Below are 27,109 nucleotides of genomic sequence, written 5' to 3' on the forward strand. Positions count from 1 at the left end.
CGTGCAGTGGTGCGTGTGGCGGGTCTGTGAGCGCGGGGGTTCTGCAGCGGCTCCGGCAGCCAGGCCCGCGGAGCAGCGTCCAGCGGCGCGGGCGGAGCCGCCGGGCCGTCATCTGGGCACGTACTCGCCGGGCAGCCCGGCCCCGCCGTGGTCGCGCAGCGCCTTGTCCACCGTCCGGATGTAGCCGTCGATCAGCGCCCGCATCTCGGGGGTGAAGGGCTCGGGGTCGTGCGGGCGCCGGCCGCGCCGTCGGAAGCTGCCCTCCTTGTTGTTCTCCACGCACAGCAGCCGCTCCTCGCTCACGGACACGTTGAGGAAGGCCACCATCTCCCGCAGCGTGGGCAGCAGGCTGTGCCGCAGCTCCTCGTAGTGCACCACCAGCAGCCGCTTGCCGAACCGCAGCCAGTCCAGCACGTGCGAGGACCACCAGGCCGCGTAGCTGCGCACGAAGTCCGGCCACTCTGCGGGGAGAGACACGCAGGTCGGCCCCGCCTCCCGGGCGCTATGGGTGGGGAGCCGGGGAGGAGGCCGACCAGGGCAGGTGGCCCCTCGGACCAGGCCCTCCAGACGGCCCACAGGCAGTAAGAGCGGCACCTCGGGGCCAGTCTGGGTCACCGGGCCACGTCTGCGTCGGTGGCCGTGCTGCCCCACACGAGGACAGTTGCGGCGTATGTGTAGGGAGCTGGTTCCCTCTCTCATGGACGGTGAGTGCCCTGACCGCGGGGCCCACGTCAGGGCAGGGAGATCCATGGGGCCCACACGGCACAGCGGTGTTCATCACGGGGTGGATGGGTGACCCTCATCCATGCTCACCTTGCCCCAGGTGACAGGGGACGAGCAGGGGCACCAGGAGGACGGGTGCAGGCCCGAGCGCCCGCCCAGGTCCTCCTGTGAAGCTAAGTGAGCGTGGTCCCTGCCTGATGCCGACCACGTCTCACGGGGGTGGCCAGTCCACCCCATGACACCGCCGGGCAGCCGGCAACGTTTGGGGAGGATCTATCCCTGAGAGCTCTGTCCCGGCAAACTGAGACGTGTGCTGGGGCTTTTGTCTTGATAGGGACGGTGTCAATATCCACAAACACAGCTTGTGACCATCCCGCCACCTCGGATGGCGTGGGGACCCTTCGCTTTCCCTGGTCCTCACGACCACCCTCAGACAGGGACTACCCTGGTGTCTCCGGGGGGTAAACTGAGGCCCCTGGGAGTTGAGGAGGAACCAGAGCTCTGCCTCCTACACCTGGGGCACCAGCAAGGGGCAGGGTGGGCTGGAGGCGATGGGGGCATCTGCCAGGGCAGGGTCTGCAGGGACGGGCCTGCCTGCCCGATGGCCCCACACCTGCTGCCCTCTGACCGCTCAGTGTCCCAACACTCGACACCTGGACCCATGTCCCGGCCATACTGTGGCAGGGCCGGGACGGGTGTCTCCGCACAGGAGAAGAGCTGCCCCCCCTTCTGCCCACCTTTGCTCTTCCAGTTCCGATCGGCCGCGTAGCCCAGGTGCCCAGCACACTTGCGGTTGAACTCGGCCACCAGGGACCGGTACGGGTTCCGGATCAGCAGGATGGCCGAGTCGAACATCTCGATCTCCCTGCGGCCGCTCTCGTGGGTCTTCACGCAGATGGTGCGCCGGCTGCGCCAGTGGTCCTTCTCGCCCTTGAACCCTGCGGGGAGACGGGGGGCCTGAGCACGGTGGTGGACCCCGCTGTGGCAGCCGGCAGCGCTGAGCACACCTCCAGGAGACCCCACAAGTCTGGAGGCGGGGCCTGACGCCCCTCTACAACCTCTGGAGCGTGCGTGTCAGTGTCTGCACGGCGATTTCCCGCCAGCATCGCCAACATCCCATGAAAGAGTCGTGGCCACAGGCGTGGCTCAGAATGGGCAGGACCCCTGCCAAATTCACACAGCAGCACAGGGCTCTGGGCACCTGGTGCAGGTGTCCCCATGAGGCCGGGCTTCCAGCTCCCGCCCGGCGGTGGACCCCGGGGCCCTGTGGCAGGGTCCCAGCCCTTCCCACCCATAACAAAGTCACACACGGGTCAGCAAGATGCTGTGGTCTTGTTCGGTGGAGGCCTTTATGCTGGGGATGGAGGGGCTCCACGTGCGGTCCCACGGAGCAGAGGGCCTCCCAGGAACTAGGAGTCGGGGACCGGTCAGGGGTGCAGCAGGATGTCACAGAAGGAACCCAGAGGGGTGCCCCGGAACCTAGACTCCGGCCACGTCCCACTAGATCTGGGGTCCGCTAGCCAGGGATCCATGCTCCATAAACGAGCACGCGTGTCTCCTGGGCTCTTGGGGACAGCGACAGTGACAAGCAGGGGCGGGGCGTGGCACGCAAAGGTGCAGCAGGTAGGGCCAGGTTCTTTGATGCTGGGAACAAGGCTCCTCTGAGGCGGGTTTGCCGCCTGGAACCCAACACAGTTCAAACGGATCTCTGGCCCAGGCCTAACAACCGCCAACCTTTGCCAGGGCTCCTACTGCCCAGCACCTGGGACAAGGGGAGGAGGAACCAGACCACAGGCTGTAAACGCGGGATCAGGATCAGCATTGGGTCCCCAGTGCCCCAAGACCTGCAGTGCCTTCTGTGTGCAGCAGGCTGTCCCCACAGCAGCCACTCTCTGTGTCCCATGGGCCGCAGTAGCCCAGGATAGATGGTGTACCCATGCGTGTCACTGGGGGGTTGATGCAGAGGCTAGCGGCCACCCCGCGCCAGTCCCACAAGCCTCAGAGGGGGAACCTCCAGGGCCATGACATGTGGCCACGCCAGCCACTGGGCCCCCGGGCCACTTGCAGAACAAGTCCACCAGCTGTGCAAACGGGTACAGCCCTCTAGACCAGCAGGTGACCAGCAGCCTGTGCTGCAGGACTCCACGGGCACCAGGCCACAGCAGGCAGGACCCTGGGACAGGTCATCTGGCCGCCCCACTGGGGGAGCCAGTAGCACTCAGGAATTAAGGATGAACGACCAGCTTTCCTGGCTTCTCCCGCCAGCTCCAGAGCCCCCCACCAAGCTGAGGACGCTGTGGACATGGGCTTCTCTTCCTAAACCGCAGTCCAGTCAGGAACCTGGACGCAACAGGGGTGACACCTGACGGCAGACCAACAGCCCCTCGCTTGGCCGGGTTCTCGGTCCTACTCCGCACAGGGAGGCCTCTCGCTTCTACAGGGGGAGACTAGGGGCCACACAACTCCCGGGGGCTTTGCACCATCTTGGAAAACACAGCGTTTTGAGGAGCTCCTTCTGGCCTCACAGAACATCCGACAAATGAGCCAGTGACGTCTCACCGAGTTACCGCGAGTTCTGACAACAGAGGAAATTCGGAAAGTGGTCGTAGCGTAGTGTGGGTGCGCAAGCCGCCAGGATGGATGTCCCGAGTCCCGGGCCGGCTGCACGGCTGGCACTGGGTCTGCAGTGCTGGTTCCCCGGCCCCTGGGGCCGGCCCGGGACTCCAGGCCCCGTGTCCCTCACTCACCCTTGTTGTACAGGGTCCCGTCAAAGTAGTAGCTCCCCGTGTAGAAGCCGGTGGCGTGCTCGATGAGGTGCCGCGCCCACGTGTTCCCGGCTCCCGGGAAGCTCGAGAGGGCCACAAACACCTTGGCCTTGGTGGGCAGGAACCGCCGGTCTGTGCAGCGAGTATCTGAAAGGCCAGAAGCTGACCACCGACTGCCCCACCCGGACCCACCGCCCGCAGACTCCTGTTTCACCCATGGGGAAACCAAGGCAGGCCCAGGGGGGGAGGGGATGGCCGCCCAGGCCCGTGCTCAGAGAGAGCTCCCGGGATGACGAGGCCTCCCACAGGCCAGGCAGCGAGCCCTGGCTCCCCACACAGCACAGAACATTCCAGGTTCTGCCGGACGGTGGTGGGGCCCCGCCTCACAGCTCTCCTGCTGTTCCTCAAAGCACCTCCGTCCCCAGACTCGCGGAAAGGCCCAGCGTCCCGTGCCCAGCCTCCAGGGACGGTGGTGGCCTCTCCTCCCCACCCTAGGACGCATGCAGCCGCACTCGTCTCTCCCAACGCCCAGAGAGCACATGCGACGGACATGGGGGAGGGCCCCACATGCCTCGTGCCCCAGGCACCGAACTCACCCTGCACGGGCGTCTGGTAAACCGCGCAGTACTCGGCCAGCCTCTGTGCCTTGGGCTCCTGGCCACACAGTGCACTGTCCACGGCATCCCGGAGGTTGAACTGAGGTGTGGGGTAAGCACAGTAGCACTCCCAGCCCCGCAGGATGGCCAGGGGGAACTCCTGCCAGGGAGCGAGGGGGGAGAAGCATGTGGGGTGCCCGCCGGGGCCAGGCCTCCCGGCTCACATCAGCACGGATGGTGCCCATCCTTCCCGCGCCAGCCCAGGGGAGGCAAGACGCACAGGACGTGACTTCTGCCCCCAGCAGCTCAGAGCGGGCCGGCGACCCGACAACGGTCAGCATGAGCCAGGCCCGGGGCTAACCTTGGGGGCCCGGCGGGAGTGCAGAGAGGACCGGGCACCCGGGATAGGGGCATCTGCAGGAGCCAGTGTGTGCGAGGGTCAGGATGAGGCAGGTGAGCGCACAGACTGTGTTGTGGGCCCACTGGTCGTAAGTCCCGAAGGGACCTCTGGCGTTCCCCTGGGGTTCCGTGGGGAAACCAGCCCAACCCAGCTGCGGGGGCAGGGGATGCAGGCCGGGGCATTCCCGAAGTCCCTGCTTCTCTGCCAGGATTAGGGGTGTGGCAGTGCTTTGCAGTGAGGCTGGCCCCTGACCTCCTCTGTGGGATTCGTTCCCTGCTCCCTCTGCCCCCACAGAGGAGACCGCTGGGTGCTGGGCGACCTCGGGCACGGTGCCTGCCGAGCCTCTCTGTGCTTCACCACCGAACACGGGCAATCAGGGACTCGCACGTCCCTGACGAGGGCGGCCCAGCACGGGGCACGGCACGCGGGTGCCCCCGGGTACCCAGCCCCGTCCTCCATGCCTGCCCCTGCCTCTTGCAAATGGAAATGCAGGGGGGGAGGCGGCAGGGAGGGAGGCGGGAGCCAGAGGCAGCACCACACAGACCTTTTTATTTTTTGCTCACAGCAAAAATCTCGTAAATAAATAAAGAAAAGAAAAATCAATAGCGTTTTCTGAGCGTGGCTTGGCAAAGTGAGGATCTCCGCGCTCAGAAAGTCGCCCGTCCCAGCCTCGGTGGGGAGTGAGAGGCGATGCAGAGCCTGTGGGGGGGCTCCTGTGCTCAGGCATGTGCCCCCCAGTGCCCTGCACCCCTACCAGAGCCTCTCCCCCCCTCCCTCCTCCTCCTCCTGGAGGCCCGCGGGCTGCTGCACCCCTGCCAGGAGCTCCCAGGGTCCTGGCCCTGTCCCTCTGCGAGCTGAGCTGCCGCGTGGGGACAGAAGCCTAGACCCTGCGCTGTTCTGACACTACATACCCCCATCACGCGCCCCTGCATGCCCCCCACGTGCCCCCACGCACCCCCACCATGCACCCCCATGCGCCCCACCATGCACCCCTGTGCGCCCCACCATGCACCCCTGCGCACCCCCATGCACCCCACTACCCATGCCCATCGTTGCTACAGCACCAAGCGCCCCCCCAAGGCAGGAAAAGCCCTTAAACAGCCCGGGGGCCCCATCCAGAATGCTAGTCTCTATAAAATAGACAAGTCCTTTGGCTGCTGGCTTGGAAGAGGGGGAGGACCTGGCTTCCCTCTGGCCTCCTCCCCAGCTTATCTTCTCCCCTGGGACCAGAGCCCCAGTCCCCAGGCTTTTTCTGGACAAGGCTCGAGACAGGGATTTTTGGAGGATGGAGGACGGGGGAGGCAGTAGCTCAGGGTGTCTGGGCTTCCTGGGCATAGGGACCAGGGAGGAAGCAGCAGGCATGTAGCCCGTCAGATCCCAACACTGACCCTGACACGTCCGAGCCTCAGTTTCCCTGTCTGCGAGCACCTTCTCATCTCTCAGGACTCCACTGCCCCCCCATGCTTGGGGGACCTGAGGGTTTGATGCTCTGCCCGTAGGCTCCTCTCCAAGGTCCCCATGCCCGGAAGGTTGGAAGCCCCACCCCCACTGCACCTGTCAGACCCGCCCATGGCCACAGCAGCCCAGCCCCCCACCAGCCACACCCTCGGGCACCGCAGCGAGGCCTGCATTGGCATGTAGGGCTGGGACTGGGACCGGGCCATGAAGCAGCACCGGAGGAGCACCCAGCCATCTCTCTGCACTATGTGGCCTCTGTCCCAAGCCCACATCCTTCCCCCACCTCAGGATGCGGCTGTATTCGGAGACAGGGTCTCTAAGGAAGGAATCCAATTAAAATGGGGCCATGGCAGGTGCAAGCCAATCCGACTGGTGTGGCCATAAAAAGAGATTCGGACACAGACACGCAGATGACCCTATGAACACACAGGCACAGGATGCCCGTCTGTGAGCCCACGAGGCCTGAGAAGAAACAAGCCCAATGACACCCCACCTTGGGCTTCTGGTTTCCAGAGCCCCGAGAAGTGGCCCTTTGTTCTGTGGCACTTTGTTCGGGCAGTTGTGGTGACCTTCTACGCTGGGGTCCTTACGGTCCTTGGCCATGCACCACTGGCACATGCAGAGCTCAGGACATTTGCACCTGCTCTTCTGTCTGGAAGGTCCTGCCCCCAGACCTCTCCCTTATTCAAACCCCTTTCCCTGAGAGACCTTCACTAGCCACCCTGGGTCACACCACCACACCCTTCGCACCCCCACGAGACCCCTATCCCTTTGCTGAGACCGCTGGTTCAGCCCATGGGAATCACTAGGTCCCGTTTCCTCCCGCAGTCAGCCACGGCTCCGACTTGCGCTCTGCGGTCGTCCAGCTACCCTAGAACATCCTGGAAACAGGATCCCTCGGTGCAGACTTTCCCTTTCCTCAGAAATCCGTGTGCCCACGCTGGATCCCCGTGGAGGAACCCGCAGCTGTGGTCCACGTGCAGACGCATCATGGGGCCTCCGTTCGCCCCACATGTCCGGGCTCCATCTGCTGGGTTCTCACGAGTGCCAGCAGGACCGGGTCCTGGAAGGAAGTGTCCCTCTACCAGTGGCCACCCCTGTGGGGGTCGCACCCCACCAGCGACCCGAGCCCCTCCTCTTCCTCGAGTGGATGAAACCATCAGGTTCCGGGCGCGTGCGGAGCACGGGGGAGCGCGGGCAGTAATGCAGTTTTATTTACAACAGAACAGAACTGGATTCTGAAAACACAGGACAATTTCCAACCCCTCGGGGATTTCTAGGACATGATTTCCATAAAAATTAAATATTGATGAAACTTTCTCTGCCAGCTTCCCTGCTGCCCCCACCCCCACCGTCTTCTCAACGGTTGGAGAAGGGGAGGCAGGAGGGGGACACAGATGTGAGACCGTTTCTATCGGAGGGGCACAGGGGGACGGGGTGGGGAGACAGGTCTCCACCCGGAACTGCATCCAGAGCCTGGGCTTGGTGGCTGCCGCAGGCACAGTGAGTCAGTCCAGTGCTGGGTCATGGCAGCAACGGCTGGGCCCTCCCGTCCCGGGAGTCCCCCTGCAAAGGCACGGTCGTGGCCACAGGTCAGGGAGTGGACGTCCCAGCAGGCCCGTCCGTCTCTGTCCTCTTTGAGCGCCTTCCTTGCGGTCGGTCCCCAGAATTATAGAGAATCACCAAAACGTCAGAGATCAGAACTCGGGCTTCAGGAGGGCAAACTGAGGTGAGGAGGGAGGTGCCGAGCAGCCCAAGACTTCAGACCGTGAGACTGATCAGGGGCAGAAGCAGCCTGAGGCTCTGCCCAAGACCACACTCAACTCCATGGACACACTCACGAAAATGGGGGGTTTTTGGTGATATCTGCAAACCAGCACGGAGCTTGCCTTCACCGATCTCCTGCCTCCCTTCACCCCGAGACCGCTCTGGACATGCACACCCAGAAGGACAGAAGGTGCCTGGGGGTGGTGGCTGCTGGGATGGGTGTGGAGGGCAAGCGTCACGGTCAACCACAGCCCGTCTGCAGAGCCCATCACCGAGCGCATGTCTTCTGCTGACACAACGCCCCTGCTGTCGGCCTGCAAAGTAGGAGCTGTGGGTCGGGGAGGCAGCCCTGGAGCCGGGACCAGCTCACGCTCCCCCCTGCCATGGAAACCCACGTCTTTGAACAGCATCGTGAGAATCAGTGAGAATGCCATGGCTCAGGGCCATGAGTCTGGCCGGGACCACAAGGCAAGGACGTGTCTGCACAGAGACACGCACCCAGGTCACGGACTCTGAAGCCACCTTCCGCTGTCTTTGGAATGAGGCCATGTGACTCACTTCTGGAAACGCACCTGAAATCTCACGAGTGACGCAAGAGACAGAGTCCCTCACACCAGTGACTCCACATGTGATGACATGAGAAGAGCATTACAGGCCACTAAAAGGCTGACCTTCGGGAATGTTCGTGGCAGCGTGGCTCCTAACCGCGAAGAAAGAGCCCAGAGTGGGCAGGACGGGGGCTCACCCCACGAGGGACACGGGGAACAAAGGAAAACGGAAGGAGAGATTCTTTGTTTTTCTTTAAGCAGCCTCCGTGCCCAACATGGAGCCTGAGGCAGGACTCAATCTCACCACCCTGAGACCATGAGCTGAGCTAAGAGTCAGACGCTCGACCGGCTGAGCCACCCACGTGCCCCAAAAGATTTAACGTTAAAGATGCGAATCCCACCAACATGCCCGTCGAACAGAGGACCTGAAGATGTGAGATGCCATTGGTGGTGTCCTCTGATGCGGCAACATCACTGGTGAGTTCTCATTTAATTTCACGTTTTCCAAACTTTCTAAAATAGTTTTGTGTTACCTTTAGAGACACCCACCCCCAGGACAATAAATTTTCAATGAAGACACACATGGTGTAACATTGACAGGTTTACGGCCAAAATCATGAGAAAACCCCAAGGCTGTGCCATGTGCCAGGTCGTCATCGGCCGACAGGACTGGTGAGCATTTTAGCAACGGGAAAAACCTACCGACGTCCAGGGGCTTAATTCACAAAACCCAGAGGCTCACTGCCTCCACCACTGGCCAGCTGCAGAGGCAGCGCCCCTCCCCCACCCCGGGACAGCCTGCACCTGCTGGGATCCAGGTGGGTCCGGCAGAACAGCCGTGGTGCAGGGAACGAGCCGGATCAGCGCCACGGGAAAGCCCGAGAAAACCCGCTCGAGCCATCAGCCGTCTATAGGAAGAGCTCACACTGTCTCCCTTCGTTATCACCCTCCGACAGACCAGGAGCAGGTGCAGGGAGAGGGGACCTCCGGCCGCATGCAGGATCCCTGTGGAAGTGTCAGGGGGCAGCAGCCTGTCTGCCCACGGTGCTGGAGTCCCTCACCGGCCCCACGTCTGGCGTGGACACAGGGCAGGTCTGTCCCTACAGCCACAGAGTATCAGACCAGATGGCTTCTCTGTGCTCAGACACACGTGACTCAGACACGCGGTGCCGAGCCCCGCGCCCGTGGTCAGAAGGTCATGGCACAGACAGTGCCCCGCCTGTCCTTCTGTCTGGCCACATCGCGGCGTTCCTGAACCATCACGACCAACCCACAAAGCACGGTGGAGACGTCCCTTCTGGGGCCACAAACGCCCCTGACGGTGCTCGTCCCAGACCGGCCCTCAAGAAGCCCAGCCCGACCCCAGCCTTGGCTCCGCGTGGGGGTCCGTGAAGTCGCTGCGGCCTCGCTTGCCAAAGCGGGACACAGAAAACCACGGAAGTGCTCCCCAGCAGGGGAGGGGTCGCGTAAGCAACAGGACGTCGGCGCGACCGAGCCCAAAATGGGGAAAGTGCTGCCCGTGCCAGGACGGAGCGGTCCCTGAGCCCGACAGAGACCGACCGAACGAGGAACAGGAGCTGCCCGTCCCCTCCCCCGACACTGCTCAGCAGGAACTGTGGCATCGTCCCGATGGCACGGGCCCCTACCCCCACAGCCACGACCCCCGCTGGCTTGGGCAGCATGTGGGGGGCAGCGTGTCCCCCTTGGAGCACCGGGAGAGTAAAGTGGGTCACCCGGCATGTGGGGCACCTCCACGTTTGCAGATGGAGCGGCCAGGTCTGGCGCAGCCAAGCTCCTTGGACTGGCGATGGCAGCAGGCGCTCCCGGGGCTGTGGACCTCTGGCAGGTGCGCGGAAGCCCTGGGAGGGCCGCATGTAGCAGGTGCACATGGCCCTCCACCCACAGTTCTGCTCCCACGTGGGGAGCATGGGAACACGGGCCCTCGCCGTATGCCCCAAGGACGCCCCAGACACCCCGAAATGCTAGAGCCACAGAGACCCACTCCAAAGGCTGCGGCTTAGGCTGGAAAGTGCAGGAAAGGCTCTGTCTCAGCCCTGATGGGCGCGACTCAAGAGACACCAGGGAGGGCAGGCTCCCCGCATCCCCAGAAGCCCACTTCCTGCAGCTCCGAGACACCAGCCAGGTCAGAACCAGAGGCCCTGCCTGGGTCCAAATCCCAGCTCCGCCATGTAGGGGATGGGTGACCTTGGGCAGCATGTGTGACCTTCTCCACCTCTGTTTCCTCACCTACAATCACAGCGTGTCTCAGCACCCACCAGGCATGGCCATCAGGAGGGCAGAGTGACTTACTATGTGGCGAGGAGTGTGGCCGCTGCCAGATCGACAAGGACATATGTCCATCACCAGGACGCTCCCATCCTAGCCCCATCCTGTTACGTGGCCTCCGGTCATAGTCCCCAGCACAGGGGAGCAGCCCTGACCTCAGCCTACTGCCATGCCCTGGGGCCCACACGTGGGGCCACTGGACCGCACGCCAGACCTCAGCACTCTGGGGGTTTCGTCGCTTACCAGCCCCACCTGGCCTTGACCACCGTATCCCACCTAGAGCTCCTGCACGAGGACGGGACGGAGGCCTCAGCGCCGCCCCCCTGCTCTCTGCAGAATCGTATCCACGCCCCGGCTGAGCCAAAGGCACGCGTGTGACCCTGGCCCTGACGCCGGGTTCAGTGCCCAGCCTTGTCCATGGGCACAACCGATGAGCCGTCCACTCTCCCCAAGCCCGAGCCAGCACATCCCACTAACAAATCCAGTCAGTCTGACACCTGCCATCGGGGAAGGCACAATCCTTCCAGCCTCGCGGCCCAGTGGACAGCACCTGGCCAGCCTGGGGTGCCCACGCAAGCATAGACCACACAGCCATCCCAAACCTGCGTCCAGCCCTGGCTCCTGGCCCGTGCAGTGCACGGCACAGGCGCACGCATCACAGGTGCCCTTACCTTCTGGGAACAAAACCCCGAGCACGCGTCCACCGTCACGTTGGCCTGTGCCAGGGAGTCCGGGAAGGTGTGGGTGCCGTTCTCCGGCAGTCGGAAGCACCCACGGTACGTGACGGTCCTCCCTGTGGGGACAGAACAGGTCTCCGGTGAGACACGGTGCCCCTGGCTGTTGGTGCCTGTCAGGGGGAAACGGTGGCTTCAGGGTCTGGAAAGTGGCAAATAGAGTCGATGGGGCGGGTTTCGAACCAGTGAGCAGCCATGGACGGTGTGTGGCGGGCCAAGCTCCTGAGACCCCGGGCACCCGAACCTCGCCACCACGTGACGGGGACCACGTGGCTGCAGCTGCTGACCTCAGGCCACTTCTCCTGCCAGCTCCGCGGGATGGTTTCTGCCCCCTCTCTGTCCCTCCTTCTTCTCCCACCAGCTCTACAGGATGGTGTCTGTCCCCCTCCATTCCTCCTTCCTTCTCTCGCCAGCTCTGGGGGATGGTGTCCGTCCTCACCCCGTCCCTCCTTCCTTCCACAGATCTGCACGAGGCCACCCAAGAAGCTGATATTCTGGAAAATTCTATGTCCCAGGCGTGAGGAGAAAAGTAGATCCAGAAGCGTGAAATTCCGCCACGGCCCCTCGCTGTGCTGCGGGGTCAGATCCGAACTCCCACCAGCCTCAAGAAGGCTCCCCGAGCCTACAAGCCGTCCTCCAGCCCAGCTGGAGTAGTACAGCCCCGAGTGGGGTCCTGGCTGCTGGGCCTTCTGGAATGTTCCAGCTCTGACAGCTTGCACTCTGGCCATACTCGTCAGGGCTGCTTAGGCGGCAGCCTCGCTGTAGTGCCCACTTTGCCCGCCCACCTCAATAGCGTGGAGACCCCGTCACCAGCCAGCACCCCGGGTGGCGTCTCCATGCACGACCATAGAACAGGACCAGGCCTGGAGTCTGGGAGCCTGTCAGGTGGGCCAGTGCTCTGCGGTCCCAGCGCCAGTGGGCCCAGCGAGTGCCCGGAAAGGACAGATATGTGAGGAGTGGTGTGACTTGCCATGGGCTGGTGGTCCCAGTGGCACCGGCTGCCTCCGTCTGTGCCACCATCACCGGGAGGGGCTGCCGTCCAGGCCACGGGGCCCCCTCATGCCCGGGGACAGCCCAGGGCCTCTGAGGCCACACAGCACGTGCGAGACGCCCAGATGAGTGTGTCTGTCCCGCAGGCCATGAGCCCATGCAGCCCTTGGCTGCCCCCGTGCCCACCACGTGAGCCCCTCCAGTGAGGCCGGCAGGGAAGGGAGGCCGCCGGCTCTTGCCCGTGTTGAGGACGCAGGGCTGGGAGTGGGAGACAGAGCACAGGGAGAGGCGGGCACACTCACGCTTCCTGGAGCCGGGTGGCAGCTCCTCCACGCGGTAGACGGACAGCCGGCCCACGCCCCCGCACACGGAGCCTTTCTCCCCTTTGCACTCGTGGTTACACGCCTCGGGCCCAACACTGGTCACCGGGAGCCGGTTCCCGCAGTAGCACTCGGCCCCGGCCTCCAGGCCCGCATACGCGTAGGACCTGCAGGGAGAGTAGCCCAGCTGAGTCGCTGCCCCGGCCCCATGGAAGCGATGACCAAGGTCGGGGTCAGGTCGGGAGGCCAGGGCCGCGGCGGTCAGCCCACAGCTGTCCGTAGGGACTGGTCTTCAGACAGACTTAGAGGTCCCCCAGCTGGCAGGGAGCAGGCCGTGCTTCGTGATAAACTAGTTTGATCAGCCCCACTTGTGCCCGACCGAGAGCTCTGACCCGAGGTCCCACCGCGGGAACAGTGGGCCCGAGGCCGTGGCGGGCTGTGAAGGGGCTCTCAGGGCCAGAGGACGGGAGCCCGAACTCGGGACACCTGTCAGCTCCTGGGACGCAGCACTCCCACCGTGGATGATTTCAGCACCGGGCTCGCATTGGTCCCCGCGGGGCCAGCACGAGTCTGGAACACTGGCCTCCAGGCCTCCGCCCAGGGTCGCTCCCCACCTGCGCGTAGCAGGCATGGCCCCAGCACGGGGGAGGAAAGATGGCGGACAGGCCCCAGGGCGGGCCACACGGACGCCAGCTCTGGAGATAGGCCAGCACGTTCATGCCCCCGGGTCCGAGGACTGAAAACCCCTGTGCTCCTCATCCCCGTTGGTGGCCACCGGCTGGCCATGGGGCGCAACGGTCACTGTCTACCTGCAAGGCTGTTCCCCGAACTGCTGGGGAGGTAGAAGGGGACCGAGCTGCTGTCACTTTCCACTCGGTCTACACTGCAAGGCTGAGCCGGGACCCATCCTATCTGTTCCAGACTCAGTTTCTCTGTAATGGATCATGACCAAGCCGGAGGGCTTCCCGGAAGAGGTGGCATTGAAGCCAAGCCTTCTACTAGAGTCTGAACACACAAGTAAATGGAGGCCCAGGGGAGGAAAACCACCCGCTAGCATGGCGGCCAGCTCCCCGGGCACTGTCGTGAGCCCGCATCACGTCCTCTTGTGCCCGGGGGGTTGCTGATCCATGCGGCTCCAGTCAGAGCAGGACGCCCCCCGCAGCCACATGCCCCCTCATCCAGAGGCAGACTCCGCAGCCCGGGGCTCTCACTCACCGCTCCGCGCATGCGTCCTGGCAGTGGGAGACGGTCATCTTTCTCAAGTCGAAAAACACGGCGCCCTTCAGGGTTCTGTCCCGGCCGCCGTCGCTGAAGCAGCCGACGTACGTGCCTGAGGATGGGAACACAGTGGAGGCTCAGGTCCGGGACAGGACGGTCCTGTCGCACGCCCGCCCTTGGGGGGACCCTCAGAGGGCCCAGGGCACCCAGTGAGGCCGCACCTGCCCCCGGCGCTCCCGGACGCCTGGGCGGATGGCCCACTGTCCCCTCACACACCTGCCAGGAGCCGGCAGTGGCCTGAACAGCAGCCCTGTCCTCCTCCAGCCCCACCTCGCCTCCCGGGACCCTCGTCTCCATCCCTGCCCATTCCCCCGCCCCCACGAAGGTGCAGACGGGGCAGGCCCTGTCACCTATGATCCAGAGAGAGGAAATCGGTTATGGACAGTTATGGAAAGTCTGACCTTCACTAGAATAAGGAGCATCTTGCAACCGGGAACAGGATCTCAAGAGAAGTCTGTGTTCCCGGGTCAGGGGAGGGGAACTGCCGTCGCTGGAGGCATGGACGCAGCGAGTCGGGTGGTAAGGGAGCCGTCCACGTGGGACTCCACAGTGCCGGGGACTGCTGAGCCCTTGCCCGTGCAGAAGGGGACGCTGGGGGACGGGACCCGCCAAGCGGTCCCGTGTTGGCCCTGTGTGACAGGTAAGCGCCCTCCCCGTCACCGACACAGAGGGGACTCCCAGACACGTGCAGGGAAGCCGGAGAGCACGAGCACAGCGAGCACAGCACACCGGGCCGCGTGCACACACCGCCACATGGCGCAGGAGCTCTCCCGGTCCCACGCCGGCAGCTGGGCCAAGATGTGGACGGGGCGCCCCTCGTGCAGACACTGCCTTCTCAGTAAGGCAGCACACACTGCCTCTGGGGGGTGACAAGCCCAGGGTGTCCCCACGGAGTGGCACCCTGACCCCCCAGTCCTGGTGCCCTGAGAGCAGACGACACTCTCTGTGCTCCTGCCAGGATCCCGGCCCAGAGCAGGAGCCCAGGGCTGCCCGCTGGGGGGTTTGGAGAAGCATGTCCCCCACCTTCATTCCCGGGGACAAAGCCGGGAGCAATCGTCCCGTCTGTGAACACCACACCTAACTCTGCCTCTGACCTTGGCTACATCATGACAATGTTCTGTGCCTCAGTTTCCCTAACTGTCCAGTGGATTTAAGGTCCACCACCTGCCCCATCCCGCCCAAGCCCCTTCCTCTTGCCCCTGGCATGGACCTGTGCCTGTTCCCCGATCATGTCCACCGTCTGCTTCCTGCCTATCCTCGTCGGGTGTCCCCAACCATGCCAGCCCGCCACAGACCACCAGCCCGCCACGGGCCACCAGCCCGCCACAGACCACCCGCCTGCCACAGCCTCTCCTTTCTCCAGATTCGGACATTCTGTATCTGAAACGCTCGATAATGCCCAAGCCCTTCTCAGTAACTGCTGCTGTTAGAACGCTCTTACACCCGTGTGCCCTGTGTCCACGGGGTCTCGCCGCACCCCGCACACGGTCAGCACCCTGTACCACAGTAGGTTGGGGCCCCCAGAACCAGGCTGAGGCTCCCCAAGGGTGGGGCAGGTGAGCAGGAGCTCGGACACAGGAGGGGCAGGCCTGCCGGCCCCCCGCACGCAGCTCCTGGGCCCGGAATAAGCAGCAGGATGTGAGCAGGTGCCCGGAGACGGGATTCCACCACAGAACCAAGGTCGCCAAGGCAGAACCCAGGGATGGCGGGGAGCAAAGGTCACCATCCTCACTGTCTGCCCGGGGGGCCGTGAGCCTCCGTGTCCCCTTGGCCCAGGACACCCGGCAGCTAGCCACGTAGCCACGTAGCCACAGGCATGTGCTCTCGCTCAGGACACCAGCACCCCCAGGGTCACAGACAGGTGAGGACCCCTGAGACTCCTCCCCCCGCAGCAGAATAGAGGGTTACCCTCGACCCGGTACTTGGTGGAGGAAAACTAACCTTTGAGAAATTTCCGGTGTGTCGCACAGCAAAGAAGAAATTCTATTACAACTTTCAATTAAGCTGCAAAACACAAGCTCACGGGTCGTTTTCATGGGAAATGAGCCAAAAATGTGTCGAGGGGCCCATGGCATGCGTGGAATGCAAGCCAGGCGGGAGGGGGCGTGACTCTGGGCCCATGCCACCCCCTCCCTGCCAGAGCTGGGCCTCCCCATCTGTAAGTGGGGACGGACGGCCCCGCAGGCTCAGGGAGGGTCGAGAGAGGGAGGTAACATGCAGCGGTGTCTGGCACAAGGTCCGGCCCACGGTGCTGCCGAGCGGCGGCTGCGTTGACCCCAACAACGATCAGGACGGGGACTCTCCAGTCCTTCGTCCCTGAGACCTGAGTCAGAGGGTGGGACCCGTGCTGGACGCCCACTGGGGTGCCCCTGGTGCCCTCATTGTGCTCGGCAGCCGGACGCTGGACCGGAAAATGGCAGCAGGAGACCTGAGCCATGAGCAGGAGAGGAGGAAGCACTTGGAGCCGCAGGGCCGGGCTCTCCGCCGGCCGCACCACGGGGCGCGCAGAAGGCCCGGGACCCACACGCCTGCAACGTCCGGCAGAGCTGCGAGCCCTTCATGCTGGAAAATCACCGACCGGCTCTTCCAGCTCTGACAGAGGCGAGGGTGTGCGGCGGAGAGAGGACGTCCGGCGGACACACTGGGACACAATCTGAGGCGGATTTACTGCTTTCGGCGAAAACGGAGGCGACGCATTATTGTCTGTGACTCCGCATCTGTTCATTTGCGCGTCAACACGGACGCGCCGTGCAGCTGCTAACGACGACTTTGGAGATATTGGAATGTCTTTGGAAATTACTATCAATAAAAAACAAACTGGCGAGGGGAAGTTACTATTTCTCCCCTAGTAAACTTACTGACATTTTATTCCATTATGGACGTTGTCCAAGGTATAATGAAATGCTCGGTGATTGATGGCCTCCTGCCGCTTCTGCGCCGCACAGGAGCCCCTTCCAGGAGCGTGGCGGGCTGCCCGGCCACAAAGAGCTGCCCTCTTTGTCTGCAGGCCCAGCAGCTGGCCCGCATGGGCCGCTGGGCCCCGTGACGAGCGTGGCCAGCCTGGAGGCAGGGAGGGCGCCCCAGGGGCTCACGGCGGTCAGCATCCTGATTGCCCCAGAACTGTTGCCCCATGACCCTGCGGTCCTGATTTCTTCAGTGGCTGCAACACCCCGTCCACCGCTTCGCCTGGGGGAGATGACGTGGAGACAAGGGGTGCCCCCGGCGTTCAGACTGGGTCACTCCATACCTCCTCTCCCGCTGGCCGGGTCATAAAGACCTTCACCTGGGCCTCGGTGCTGCTGTGTGGCGATGGTCCACCCCCAGACTGAGCTCTTCAAGTGCACGGAGAAGGGTAGACTGGTGCATGGACCCCCGAGGAGGGTGCACAGGGAGAAATAAAGAATTGACCTTTGGCCAATCTGCCCAAGGCCACAGAGTCAGCGACCAGCAATACCAAGAGAGAAACCCAGGTCTGTTTTCAAAACCTGTGCTCTTTTCCCTGGCTGCTGCTCAAGCGTTCTGTGTTGACTTTGTCAGTCATTCACACTTTAGTCTAAACGGGTCACGCTGGTATAGTCTGCATAGAGACCCGGCTTCCTAGGGCGCTGGGGCAAGTTTACAGAAGGCAGCCTGTGCAGTGAGCTGCAGAATCCATTCCTCTTGTCCCCCTCATTCTTAGGGGGGAGTCTTGCTAAGGAACTCCACAGCAAGTGCTCTGACCTACGTGACCTCAGGAGAAATCTCCTTCTGTGGAGACAGAAAGATACTGTCCTCTGGACTTCACTGACCGTCAGTCATCTCCCCAACGTGAAGGCCTCAGGGGATCCTCCTCTTCCCTGGATCATCTCACTATCTTGGCAGTGAAGCCAGGCTCCCTGGCCTTGCCCTCCTCCTGACCTGCCACCTCCAGGCTGTACTCCGAGATGTCTCCCGGTCCCTCCCCTGCCACTTGCTCTTCCCCAGCTCCCCCCTTGCTCCCTGCCAGTCTCCTGGGGTCACACCCCAAACAGACCACAGCTTCTGGGGAATTGCCAGGGGAGTGACCCTGGCAACTGACAGAACATCCCCACCTTCCTGAGTTTCCCCGCAGGATCAGGACGTCATAGTCAGGGTATTTCCATCAACGTGTCATTTATAGGTACACCACAAATGCCATATGATTAGCTGGTTTAACAATAAAAGAGCAGCCACCATGGACTGGTGCCGGGAAGCACACCAGGCCCCCGGGGCCAGGGGTCTCCACCTACGCGAGCCCCAAAATCACCCCGGACAGTGCTGTGCAGACACAGCCCCCAGCCTGTGATCGGGGGAGGCTGAGGACCTGCACGTGGGACAGGCTGCTGCCCTGGGCCCTCCCTGCTGTCCCATGCCATCCCCACACGAGCCCTGGGCTGGGTATGCCTATCTCTATGCCCCAGGGACCTGGGGACCTTAGGTCAGGGGTCCGAGGTCACTGTTAAGTCAGGACGCAAGCAGATGTGCACCTGAACCCAGAGGCCAGGCTCTGGGACCTGCCCAGCCAGTGAGTGGGCAGAACTCAGTGGTCTGGAGGCTGCAGGTGGGGTCTGAGAAGGGGAAAGCCACCCCTGGTCCCAGGCAGGGCTCCGGGGAGCGGCCCCGCAACACGCCAGGGAGTCCAGAGCCAGGCACCTACCTCGGCTGCTGGCCGCGGGCCTGGGGGCCTCAGGGCCCGGAGCGGGCGGCCCCTGGGGGTCCCCCATGAAGTGTTGGAACCAGCGGCGTCTCAGCTGCCGCAGTTCCGAGTTCCGGCTCCGGAGCCCGCGGGGGCCGGGCCGGGGTCGGGCCGGGGACCTCCGCAGCATATCCACGCCGAGCAGCAGCTCCGGGCTGACGCGGGGGGCCTGCAGTGCCCTGCTGTCCAGTAGGCCCATGCCCAGTGCCACGGCGGCCACGGGCAAGGCCTGCAGGGGGCCGGGTGCTCGGGGCCCTGGCGGAAGGGCCACGCGGGCGCGCTGCAGCAGCAGCAGGCTGCCAGTCATCAGGTAGGCGGCTGTGAGGAGGAACAGCAGGACCTGCGTGCGCCGCAGCAGCGTCTGCAGTCGGAAGAAGGGCCTGGCCATGCCCCTGGGCGGCGGGGCTCCCGGCTGGGGCCTGGGCACGGCTCCTAGCGCCCGGGCGGGAGGGAGGCCAGGGCACCCAGAGGCCTCATCTCCGCATGCTGGGGCCGGCCTCTGCTCCTTGGGGCTCCCGGTCCTCCCGGTCTGTCTCCAGCAGGGGCCCCAACAGCACCATCACGCGTCTCCGGCCACTGGGCCCCACGGCTGTGGCTCCTGCCCCAGGGTCACCAACTCTGCCATCGCTGGGCTCCGCCAACGCCCATGCCTGGCTGGGGATCTGGAAGAGGAGAGAGAGCACGCTTAGATGCTAGGGGAGGGGCACGGTGCCGCCACACCGGGGTCAGGAGCCCCTGCTCCAGCCTCTGTTTCCCAAAGGGGACACCTGTGCTGCAGGAGCCCCAGAGAGCAGGGCTCAAGTCCCAGCTCCATGACCAGCTGGCTGTGTGCCCCTGGGCAGTCCCTCAGGCCTCAGCTTCCCCATCTGTAAAATCGGAATGATGCCCCCTCCCCCTGAGCAGCCCTGGACATCCAGGGACAGAGATGGCTCCACACAGAATCCTCTCAGGCCAGGCCTGGAGCCGAACACTGACCTAGCATCTTGTTCGACCCTCAGGGCAGCCCAGAGAGGGAGACGGTGGAACAGTCCCATTTCACAGATGAGGCAAAAGGGGGCCAAAGAACTTTCCCACGTCGTTCCGCTGGCAAACAGAAGAACCAAGGTTTGAAACGGTCTGTTTCAGGGCCTGAACTCTAAACTAGTAACTTTCCCAGCCAGCAATGGACGCCAGCCTGCACAAGTGTACCCAGCCCTGGGCATGCGTATGCAGCAGGCGCTCCATGCATGCACGAAGTCTGCCAACGGCCTCCCCAGAGCGCCTTGGTCCTGGAAGTTGCGTTCTGGGAACTGCTTCGCAGAGCCTGGTGGCTCTAGCCTGGGAGAGGGTGAGGGGCCACGCACCTGCTGATGGAGACTGGGGCCCCTAGCGGGAAAGCCGGAGGCACTCAGCGCGGCCTCCCAGGCTGCCCTCGGCTCTCACGCTAGGCTTTGGCTCCGGGTAGCGGCGCCTCTGAAGTGGGCTGCTAGGGGCGCCTGGCAGGGGCTCTGCAGCTGCCAGGAGCCAGGCCGCTGCATGAGGGTGGCCCTCGGCACAAGGACAGTCTTGTCCTGGGAAAAAAAGCTCCCAGGAGCATGACTAACGTGGACCGGGACCCCCGCCAGGCCCACAGCCCCTCAATGGCTGCTCTGTGAGCAGGGCACAGCCGGCCTGGTGTGAGCAGAAAGACAATGTTTGGGCCCCCATGGCCTGGCATTCCCAGGGCAGAGATCCAGAGCGCCACCCCCGCCCCCCCACACCGGCCAGCACAGCCCTTTCCAGCTCAGCTCGCAGAACCCCTGGTCCCGAGGCCCCGGAGAGGGCTGGGTCTGGGATCGCGGGGGCAGGCCCTCTGTCCGCAGCCGGAACTGGATTTAAACTGTGAGCCGGGAAGCCGTTCGCACCGGTCTTGAGCTCTTACTTTCTTGTTAAGCTGGCGTGCGCCAGGCCCGCCCCAGCCAGCCTCGTCAGATTTGTAACGCTACAGAGAAAATCCCAAGAAATCCTGCCTGATCCCCTGGCCTCCAGCTCTGGACCTCCAATCCACCCTCCACAAGGCCGCCAGGGCGATCCTCTGAACACACGAATCTGATCACCGTGCTCCCCGGCTCAAAACCCCTGTCAAAACCTCCCCGTGGCTTTGGGGTCACACTCCAAGCTCCTCAGTGGGACGCACGAGACCCCTCCCGGGCTTCTCCACTGCCCAGCCCTTCTCTTTGGCTTCCCATCACACGGGTGTGCAAGCACGCATGCCCCATGCCCCAGGGAGCCACCGGCGCACGCCGTCCTGGCGCCTCTTCTATCTCTCCCGCTCTCTTAGCTCTGCGAAGTCCTGTGTATCCTCCACCTCTGAGCCCAGGAGTCACCTCCTCCAAGAAGCCTTCCCTGATATCAGAAAGCCACCCCTCCTGTGGGGTCTTAGAGCCCCGAGCCCTCAGGGAACACTAACCCAGAGCTGGGGGGCCCAGCCCGAAATGTGGGGAAACATGTATGGTGGGCCAGGCGCCGTCAGGGCCCATCGTTCAGGATCCCAGTGATCATGGACCCCACAGTGCCCTCTGGAGTCACCCCCTCCCAGTCTGGGGAGGGGGCCTGGGCGTGGAGGCAGGGCCGGTCGTTTTCAGCGTCCTCTAAAGCAGCCTGCCACCCTTGCGGCCAGCCTCACACCCCCCTTCCCCCCCGTCACCCCTATCTCTCCTTACGGCAGGCACCGAGCACACCTCACCTACTGGCAGGCACTGGTGGTGGATGCTTGCTGAGGCCTGGGGGTGGCCAGAGGAGGGGCAGCTGCACGGAAGCTCCCGGCCCAGCCAGGGTCAGGGCAAGCTGCCAATGCCTAGGGGTCATCCAACCATGGTCTGTCTGCGTGGGTCAGAGCCCATTGGCGGTGCCTGCGGCACCCCAAACCCCCATGGGGCAAGGCATGGCTCAGAATGGCGCCTCAGGCTCCTCATCTGTGAAATAGGACCAACAGCAAGGCCGTGGGATCTGCCCACAGGGAAAACTGCTCCCTACAAAGCTTGGTGCTCGCTGTCACGAACACCGAGGAGGGGTCCCCGGCAGCTGAGCCACGGGTGAATTCAGTCTCTGGGAACCCCTCGCCTCCCTCGTAGCCCCCGCTCTCTGGGGTGGGCCTGGCACCCCGTCCTTGCTCGAAGCCGCCCCTAGGCTGTTAGCAACAGCGTTCCTGTTGTGCCCCCTCCCTGAAGCACTCCTGGCGTGAAGGAGGAGCCAGGCTGGGCCGCGGCCGCCCCTGGCCCTGCCCCGTCCCGGCCTGTGGTCAGACCACCGAGCTGCCCCGTGCCCCCAGCCCAGCGACCTCTATGCAGCCCTGTGGGTGAGCTCCAGCCTCCTGGGGTGCCCCGTCCGCTGGGAGTCTGGGCCATTCTCCCCCAAGCTGCTCTCCCCCACGTGGCACTTACTGTCTTGTCATCAAACAAGGTGCTCCAGGGAGAGAAGAACGAGGGGACATGCTGCTGCATGAGGCTGGGGCCTTGTCGGCCGGGGGGTGGGGCTCAGCCCCCCAGAGAAGGGCAGGGGCTGGAGGAACGAGGGATCCCACGACCCAGGGTCTTCTGGGGTCTCAGGAGGAAGCAGGACCCTCTCGTGGGGGGGGGGCTCAGGAAACCTGGGTCCTCTCCTGGTACTGGGTTGCCGTCCAGGCCCCAGGGGGCAGCAGGTGCTGAGCCTGCAGGTGAGGGATGTTGGGTCCATGCCGCATGCTCGGCGAGACAGGGGGAGGGGCTCCCAGGGACTGAGCAGGTGGGGGTGGCGGCTGGGAGAGGAAAGCAACAGCCCCTGAGGCCTGGAGAAAGGGCTCTGAGGGCTCCAAGCCCAACCCCGGGGCCACTGAGTTTCGGTCAGGTGACTCTGCCTCCCTCACCTCCCCCCCAGAAAGGACAGGCAGTGACAGGTGAGGGGAGAAAGACTCCAGGAGCCCCCAGAAGCATCTCAGCCCTGTGACCATGGCCTGAGGACAGGGACCCTTGGGGTTCAGAGCCGCACACTCCTAGTGGGGCAAGAAGCTTGCAGACAGAGGCACGGGGCCGAGCATGCTGCTCGCCCCGCAGGAGATGGGCAGTGGGGTCCCCGCAGCCCTGAGCTCCAGCTTCCACGACGGGGGGACAGGGGGTTCCTCAGCCTAAGGACCTCCAGGAGGCTGCGCTGGGGAGCCTCCAGTGGGGCTTGGGGCTCTGAATTAGCTCCCTCTGCTTTCTCCCTCTCCTGCAGCCTTGCCACTGCCCTGCTCAGGGCCTGTCATTGGACACCCTGCCCCCTCCAAAAGGCTGGACCTAAGAAAGTGACCTTCCTAACACGGAACCAGTAACTGCTGCTGTTTGCAAGGGCTCCCGAGGTCCCAGCGGCCAGGCCCAAGTTCCCCAGCCTGACGCTCCGGCTCCCGGCCCCTTGCAGAAGGCCACGTCCCAGGTACCGTGTCCGCAGGCCCGTGGGAGCCGCACCACGCCCCCTCAGGCACGTTCTTCTGTTGGCCAGGAGCCCTGGGGCCCCTCGCGTGACTCTGAAATGCTCTGTGACCATCAAGGCTCAGCTTCCATGTCACATCTTCCATAAGCCTTCCTGATCCCCTGAGCCGATGCTGGGACAGGATGCTCCATGAACAGTGCCCGGGTGTCCTGCCCCAGGTCGGGGCCATGTGCTACTCGGTCCACTCCTCCTCCCAGCCTGGGAGCCCGCTGAGGCCACACACACTCAGGGCCCCTGACCAGCTCTGGGGTGAGCACAGGGCAGACCCGCTGGAGATCCGTGCCCATGGCTGTCCACGTCCTGGGGACCCCTGCCTCTGCACCTTGGAGGCTCAGAGCCAAGAGAGAAAGGACCCCCCTGAATTCAAATCCCCGGGCCCTGGGGCAGGACGAGGTCGGGGAATGGGAATGGGATCCCTCTTTGAATTTTGAAAAGACTTTGAAAAGGCAGATGCGTTGATCTTCTGAACGCAAAACTTACGTGGGAAAGTCTAAAATAAGAAATGCCATTAAGAAGGTATAAAGCGTAAGAGGAAGGTCAAAACTCCGTTTACCGTGGAGTCCAGAGAGGACGGTCCCTTCTACCCACCGCTGAGGTTCATACAAACGGGGCCTCCTGCGCCGCACCAGACACCAAAAGATGCTCTCACGCAGCATCACGTGCGCGAAAGGAGCAGAGCGGGCAGCGAACACGGAGGCTCCCCGTAAACCCGAGAGGCAGGGTCACCGCGGGCCGTCGTAGGGACCCGGCTGCTGTCAGAGTCGGGGCCACGGAGCCGGGCCACCGACGAGACATGAGACCCACGCTTTCTGAGGTGCCGCGTCACACGCCCCCCTCCGCTGGAGCCCCGGGCTGCAGAGACAGTGGGCAACCACCGCGAGGCCTGCCGCCGTCCCTTGCCCGTGCATGGATCTGGAGCCCAGTGCAGCCTTGGAATGGCCCAGCGCAGCCTCCTGGGCTGCCGCCGGCCCAGCTCATCCAGAACTCTGGCTTGTTCATTGGTTCGTGTGCTTCTCCCACTTGGGGGCCACCCCTGGAGGGTCATCCAAGGCCCTCAGCGATTCGGATAAATCCAGGTGAGTGAGCGGAGCATGCAGACTCAGCCTCGGGCCCCTCTGACTCCTGCAGCCGCTGGGATAGGGACTCACCCTACAGGAGGGGGTGCCTCGGGTGCTCCTGCCCTCCAAACCCTCTTGGCTCCCTCGGGCCAAGACGGTCGCCCTCTGGGAAGGACTCACATCGCCAAGGGGCTCCAGCGGCAAGAGAAGAGAAGCCCCGCGGAAGGAAGGGGCCTCGGCAGCCACAGGTGCGCCCTGTTCACGGCTCCCTAAATTAGCCTGTTCTCCATCCCCTTCTCACATCCACGCTGGCAGGCGGCTCCTCCCCAACCACGTTCTCCAAAGCGTCCCACTTCCGGTAATTGTGCGGGCGGCGGGTCAACGCGGTGATTAGGACAGGCACGGCAAGGAGAGATCGGGAGAAACAGTGTGAAAACAAGACTTTAAGGCCCGAGCAGGCAGCGAACACGGAGGCTCCCCGTAAAGGCAGGGTCACCGCGGGCCGTCGTAGGGACCCGGCTGCTGTCAGAGTCGGGGCCACGGAGCCGGGCCACGGACGAGACATGAGACCCACATATTCTGAGATGCCGCGTCACACACCCCCCTCCGCTGGGGGTGGGTAGGCGCAGCCAGATTCATGCGCTGGTGCCCCCCACGAGCCGGCCTGCCCTGCCGGCTGGGGTGAGGATCACGGGCCTCTCGAAGATAAAGGCCCTGACAGTCGAAACACCGTGCCGTCCCCACTGCCTGGGCCCTGACCGTGAGCTGGCGGGGCTGGTCCCCAGTCTGAGCCGGGCGGGAGGGGAAGCCGGGTGTGTCTGCGGGAGACCCGGCCCTTGCAAGAGCTTCCGTTTGGCAAGATTCAGTTCCAGCCTCCAGGCATGGGGAGCCCTTGCAGCCAACCCCCAGGGAGCCAGCCCCGTAGTCACTCCTCAGCACCGGGCCTTACCCGACCTGGCCAGGGACTCAGGCCGACCCACGGGTGTCCAGAGTATCCACTTCTGCCTGATTAGACAGATTGGAGGGAAAGGATGGGGTCTGGCCTCCTGCGTAATCCAGGCTGCCCTTCACTTCCTGCCGGATATGCCGCAGGCCACCGGCCACACCCCACAGGGCTCCTTCCCACGCTGCAAAGAGGGGTCCCCTCACCCCACACCAAGCGTTCCTCCAAAGGAGTCTGAAAGTGCTCCTGCCCAGACTTGGGAGAGCGCAGCCGTGGATGAGGGCCACGGGGCTCCCCCTGGGGAGGACGGGGCTGCCAGGAGCAGCCCCCCGGCCCAGCCGCCCGCCAAGCGGCCGTGATCGCAAGTGTGCGTGGGACACAGACACATGTGCTCTCGGACCAACCCAGCTGCTGCTCCTCACAGACCCCCAGGGCTCTAGCGACCCACTGGGACACCTTCTCCAAGGGGCTTCTGAGACCGGAGCCAAGGGAATGTGGTGGGGGAGGCGGTGGGGGGCAACCTCCCCTTGCCCCGTCTCCAGCATTTGCAAGGGGCAGGAAGGGACTGCTGCAGGCAGAAGGGCCCGCCAGCTTTTCCCTCCTCTCTCTCCCCATCAGCCCTCCCTTCTCTAACCCGCTGGCCAGCCCAGGCAATTTGGAAGAAAAACAAAAGGCCCCATCTGTGGGTCCCAACCTGGGACAGCCCCATAGCTCCCTAAACTAAAGCAGGCCTTTCCAGAACAGGAGGGGGTGATGGCGTGAGACGCTGCTGGTCAGAGAAGTACAGTGGAGTTCCCAGTCTGTCCGGCTCCGAGCAGCCGGGAAGGGCGCCTGGGCAGCGGGGGGATCCCGGATGCGGGGTCAGGGCTGTGGGAGCCGAACCTTGGTGTCCAGCCTCCCCCGACTCCGACAAGGACAGGCGCCCCTCTGCACCCCTGCCTCCCTGGGGAGAACCAGCAGCCACTGCCCAACGGTGGGGATGCTCAGAAAACAGACCCCCACAGGGCCACCCTGAAGCTCCGGACATACAAGAAAAACGCAATGAGCAGCCCCGGGTCCTGTCTCCGTCCCCACCTAGGGAGATGCAGAGCTCACTCTGGGTAATTTTGCCGACAAAATACATAAATACATACGTTCCGCCTTCGCCTCTGCCTCCGTTCAAGTTCACGGAGAGACAGAGCGAGCCTCGGCTGACCGGAAGCCTCTCTTAGCAGCGGAGCGAGGGGGAGCTGCTCGGGCACACGTCTCCTGAGCGAGGCAGCGCGCGCCCCAAACCCGGCGCTCGTCCCCCGCCTCGCCGGATCCACCGCTCTCTCCGCGGAAACGGACGGTCACCGAGAATTCCGGAGGGTGGGGACAGCGCGTCCAAAGCTGCCCTGCGCGCCCCTGGCCACCCCGCCCGGGCCCCCTCCAGCGCCGCCCCCACGCGCGCACCCACACCTCCCCGGCCGGCCGCCCCGAGAAGAGCAGGTGCACCCCACCCCCTGCTCACCCCGGGCCCCCTCCAGCGCTGCCCCCGCGCGCGCACCCACCCACACCTCCCCGGCCAGCCGCCCCGGCCCAGAGGCGCCCCCCCGCCAGCCGCTCCAAGCCCCCGCAGGTGCAGCCCCGCCGCGCTCCGGCCGCGTCTACACAAACTTGTTCGCGGCCGTCTGGGAAGGAGCCCGCCCGCCCCTCGCGCGGGGGTCCCGGCGGGGGTCCCGGCGGGGCGCCCCGGAGACAGCACTCACCCCGCGATCGCGGCCGGCTGGGGCGCCCGCTCCGGCGGCCACGCGCCCGCTCCCGGGCTCCGAGCCCGCAGCCCCGCAGCGCCCGGACCCCGGCGCCCCCGCGAGCGGCCCGACGCGCCCCGGGGGAAGAGGGCGCCGCCGCCAGGCTCCCGGGGCTGCGGGCGTCCGGGCGGAGCGGGCGGCGCGGGCGGGCGCCGGGCGGGCGGCGCGGGCGGCGGGGGGCGGCGGGCTCTGCACATGCTCACTCGCGCGGCCCGGGGACAGCGGCCGGCCGCCCCGGGTCCTAGAGGCGCCCGCGCCCGCCGCCGCCCGCCGCGTGGGAGGGGGCGCGCTGGGGGTCAGGGCCTCTCCGGGGC

The 27,109-nt window shown here is 64.5% G+C and overlaps 1 protein-coding gene across 2 annotated transcripts; it reads right to left on the bottom strand.

Moving 5' to 3' along the window:
* Nucleotides 1-26,958, bottom strand: WSCD1 (WSC domain containing 1). 2 transcript variants are annotated; one of them, XM_032319426.1, is made up of 9 exons: nt 26,754-26,958; nt 18,520-19,220; nt 13,803-13,917; nt 12,570-12,754; nt 11,215-11,336; nt 4,085-4,244; nt 3,471-3,635; nt 1,461-1,661; nt 1-461 (listed from the first exon to the last, which is right to left on the bottom strand). In XM_032319426.1, exons 2-9 carry the CDS (start codon nt 18,944-18,946, stop codon nt 109-111), a joined length of 1,728 nt encoding a protein of 575 aa, XP_032175317.1. In that variant the 5' UTR covers nt 18,947-19,220; nt 26,754-26,958; the 3' UTR covers nt 1-108. The 2 variants fall into 2 exon arrangements, with proteins under 2 accessions (XP_032175317.1, XP_032175316.1); XM_032319425.1 differs by lacking the exons at nt 18,520-19,220; nt 26,754-26,958 and adding an exon at nt 14,267-15,795.
* Nucleotides 26,959-27,109: the final 151 nt, after the last annotated feature.

The sequence above is a fragment of the Mustela erminea genome, chromosome 18, assembly GCF_009829155.1.
Source record: "Mustela erminea isolate mMusErm1 chromosome 18, mMusErm1.Pri, whole genome shotgun sequence".
In the NCBI taxonomy this organism is placed as follows: Eukaryota; Metazoa; Chordata; class Mammalia; order Carnivora; family Mustelidae; genus Mustela; species Mustela erminea.

What these genes read in the sequence shown, in the direction of transcription:
- WSCD1 (XM_032319425.1), bottom strand. Translation starts at nt 14,894, where the DNA reads ATGAAGGTGGGGGACATGCTTCTCCAAACCCCCCAGCGGGCAGCCCTG. An exon ending in TTACCAGACGCCCGTGCAGG is followed by an intron (nt 3,636 to 4,084) that starts GTGAGTTCGGTG and finishes CTGGCCTTTCAG; the next exon opens with ATACTCGCTGCACAGACCGG. An exon ending in TCGGAACTGGAAGAGCAAAG is followed by an intron (nt 462 to 1,460) that starts GTGGGCAGAAGG and finishes CTCTCCCCGCAG; the next exon opens with AGTGGCCGGACTTCGTGCGC.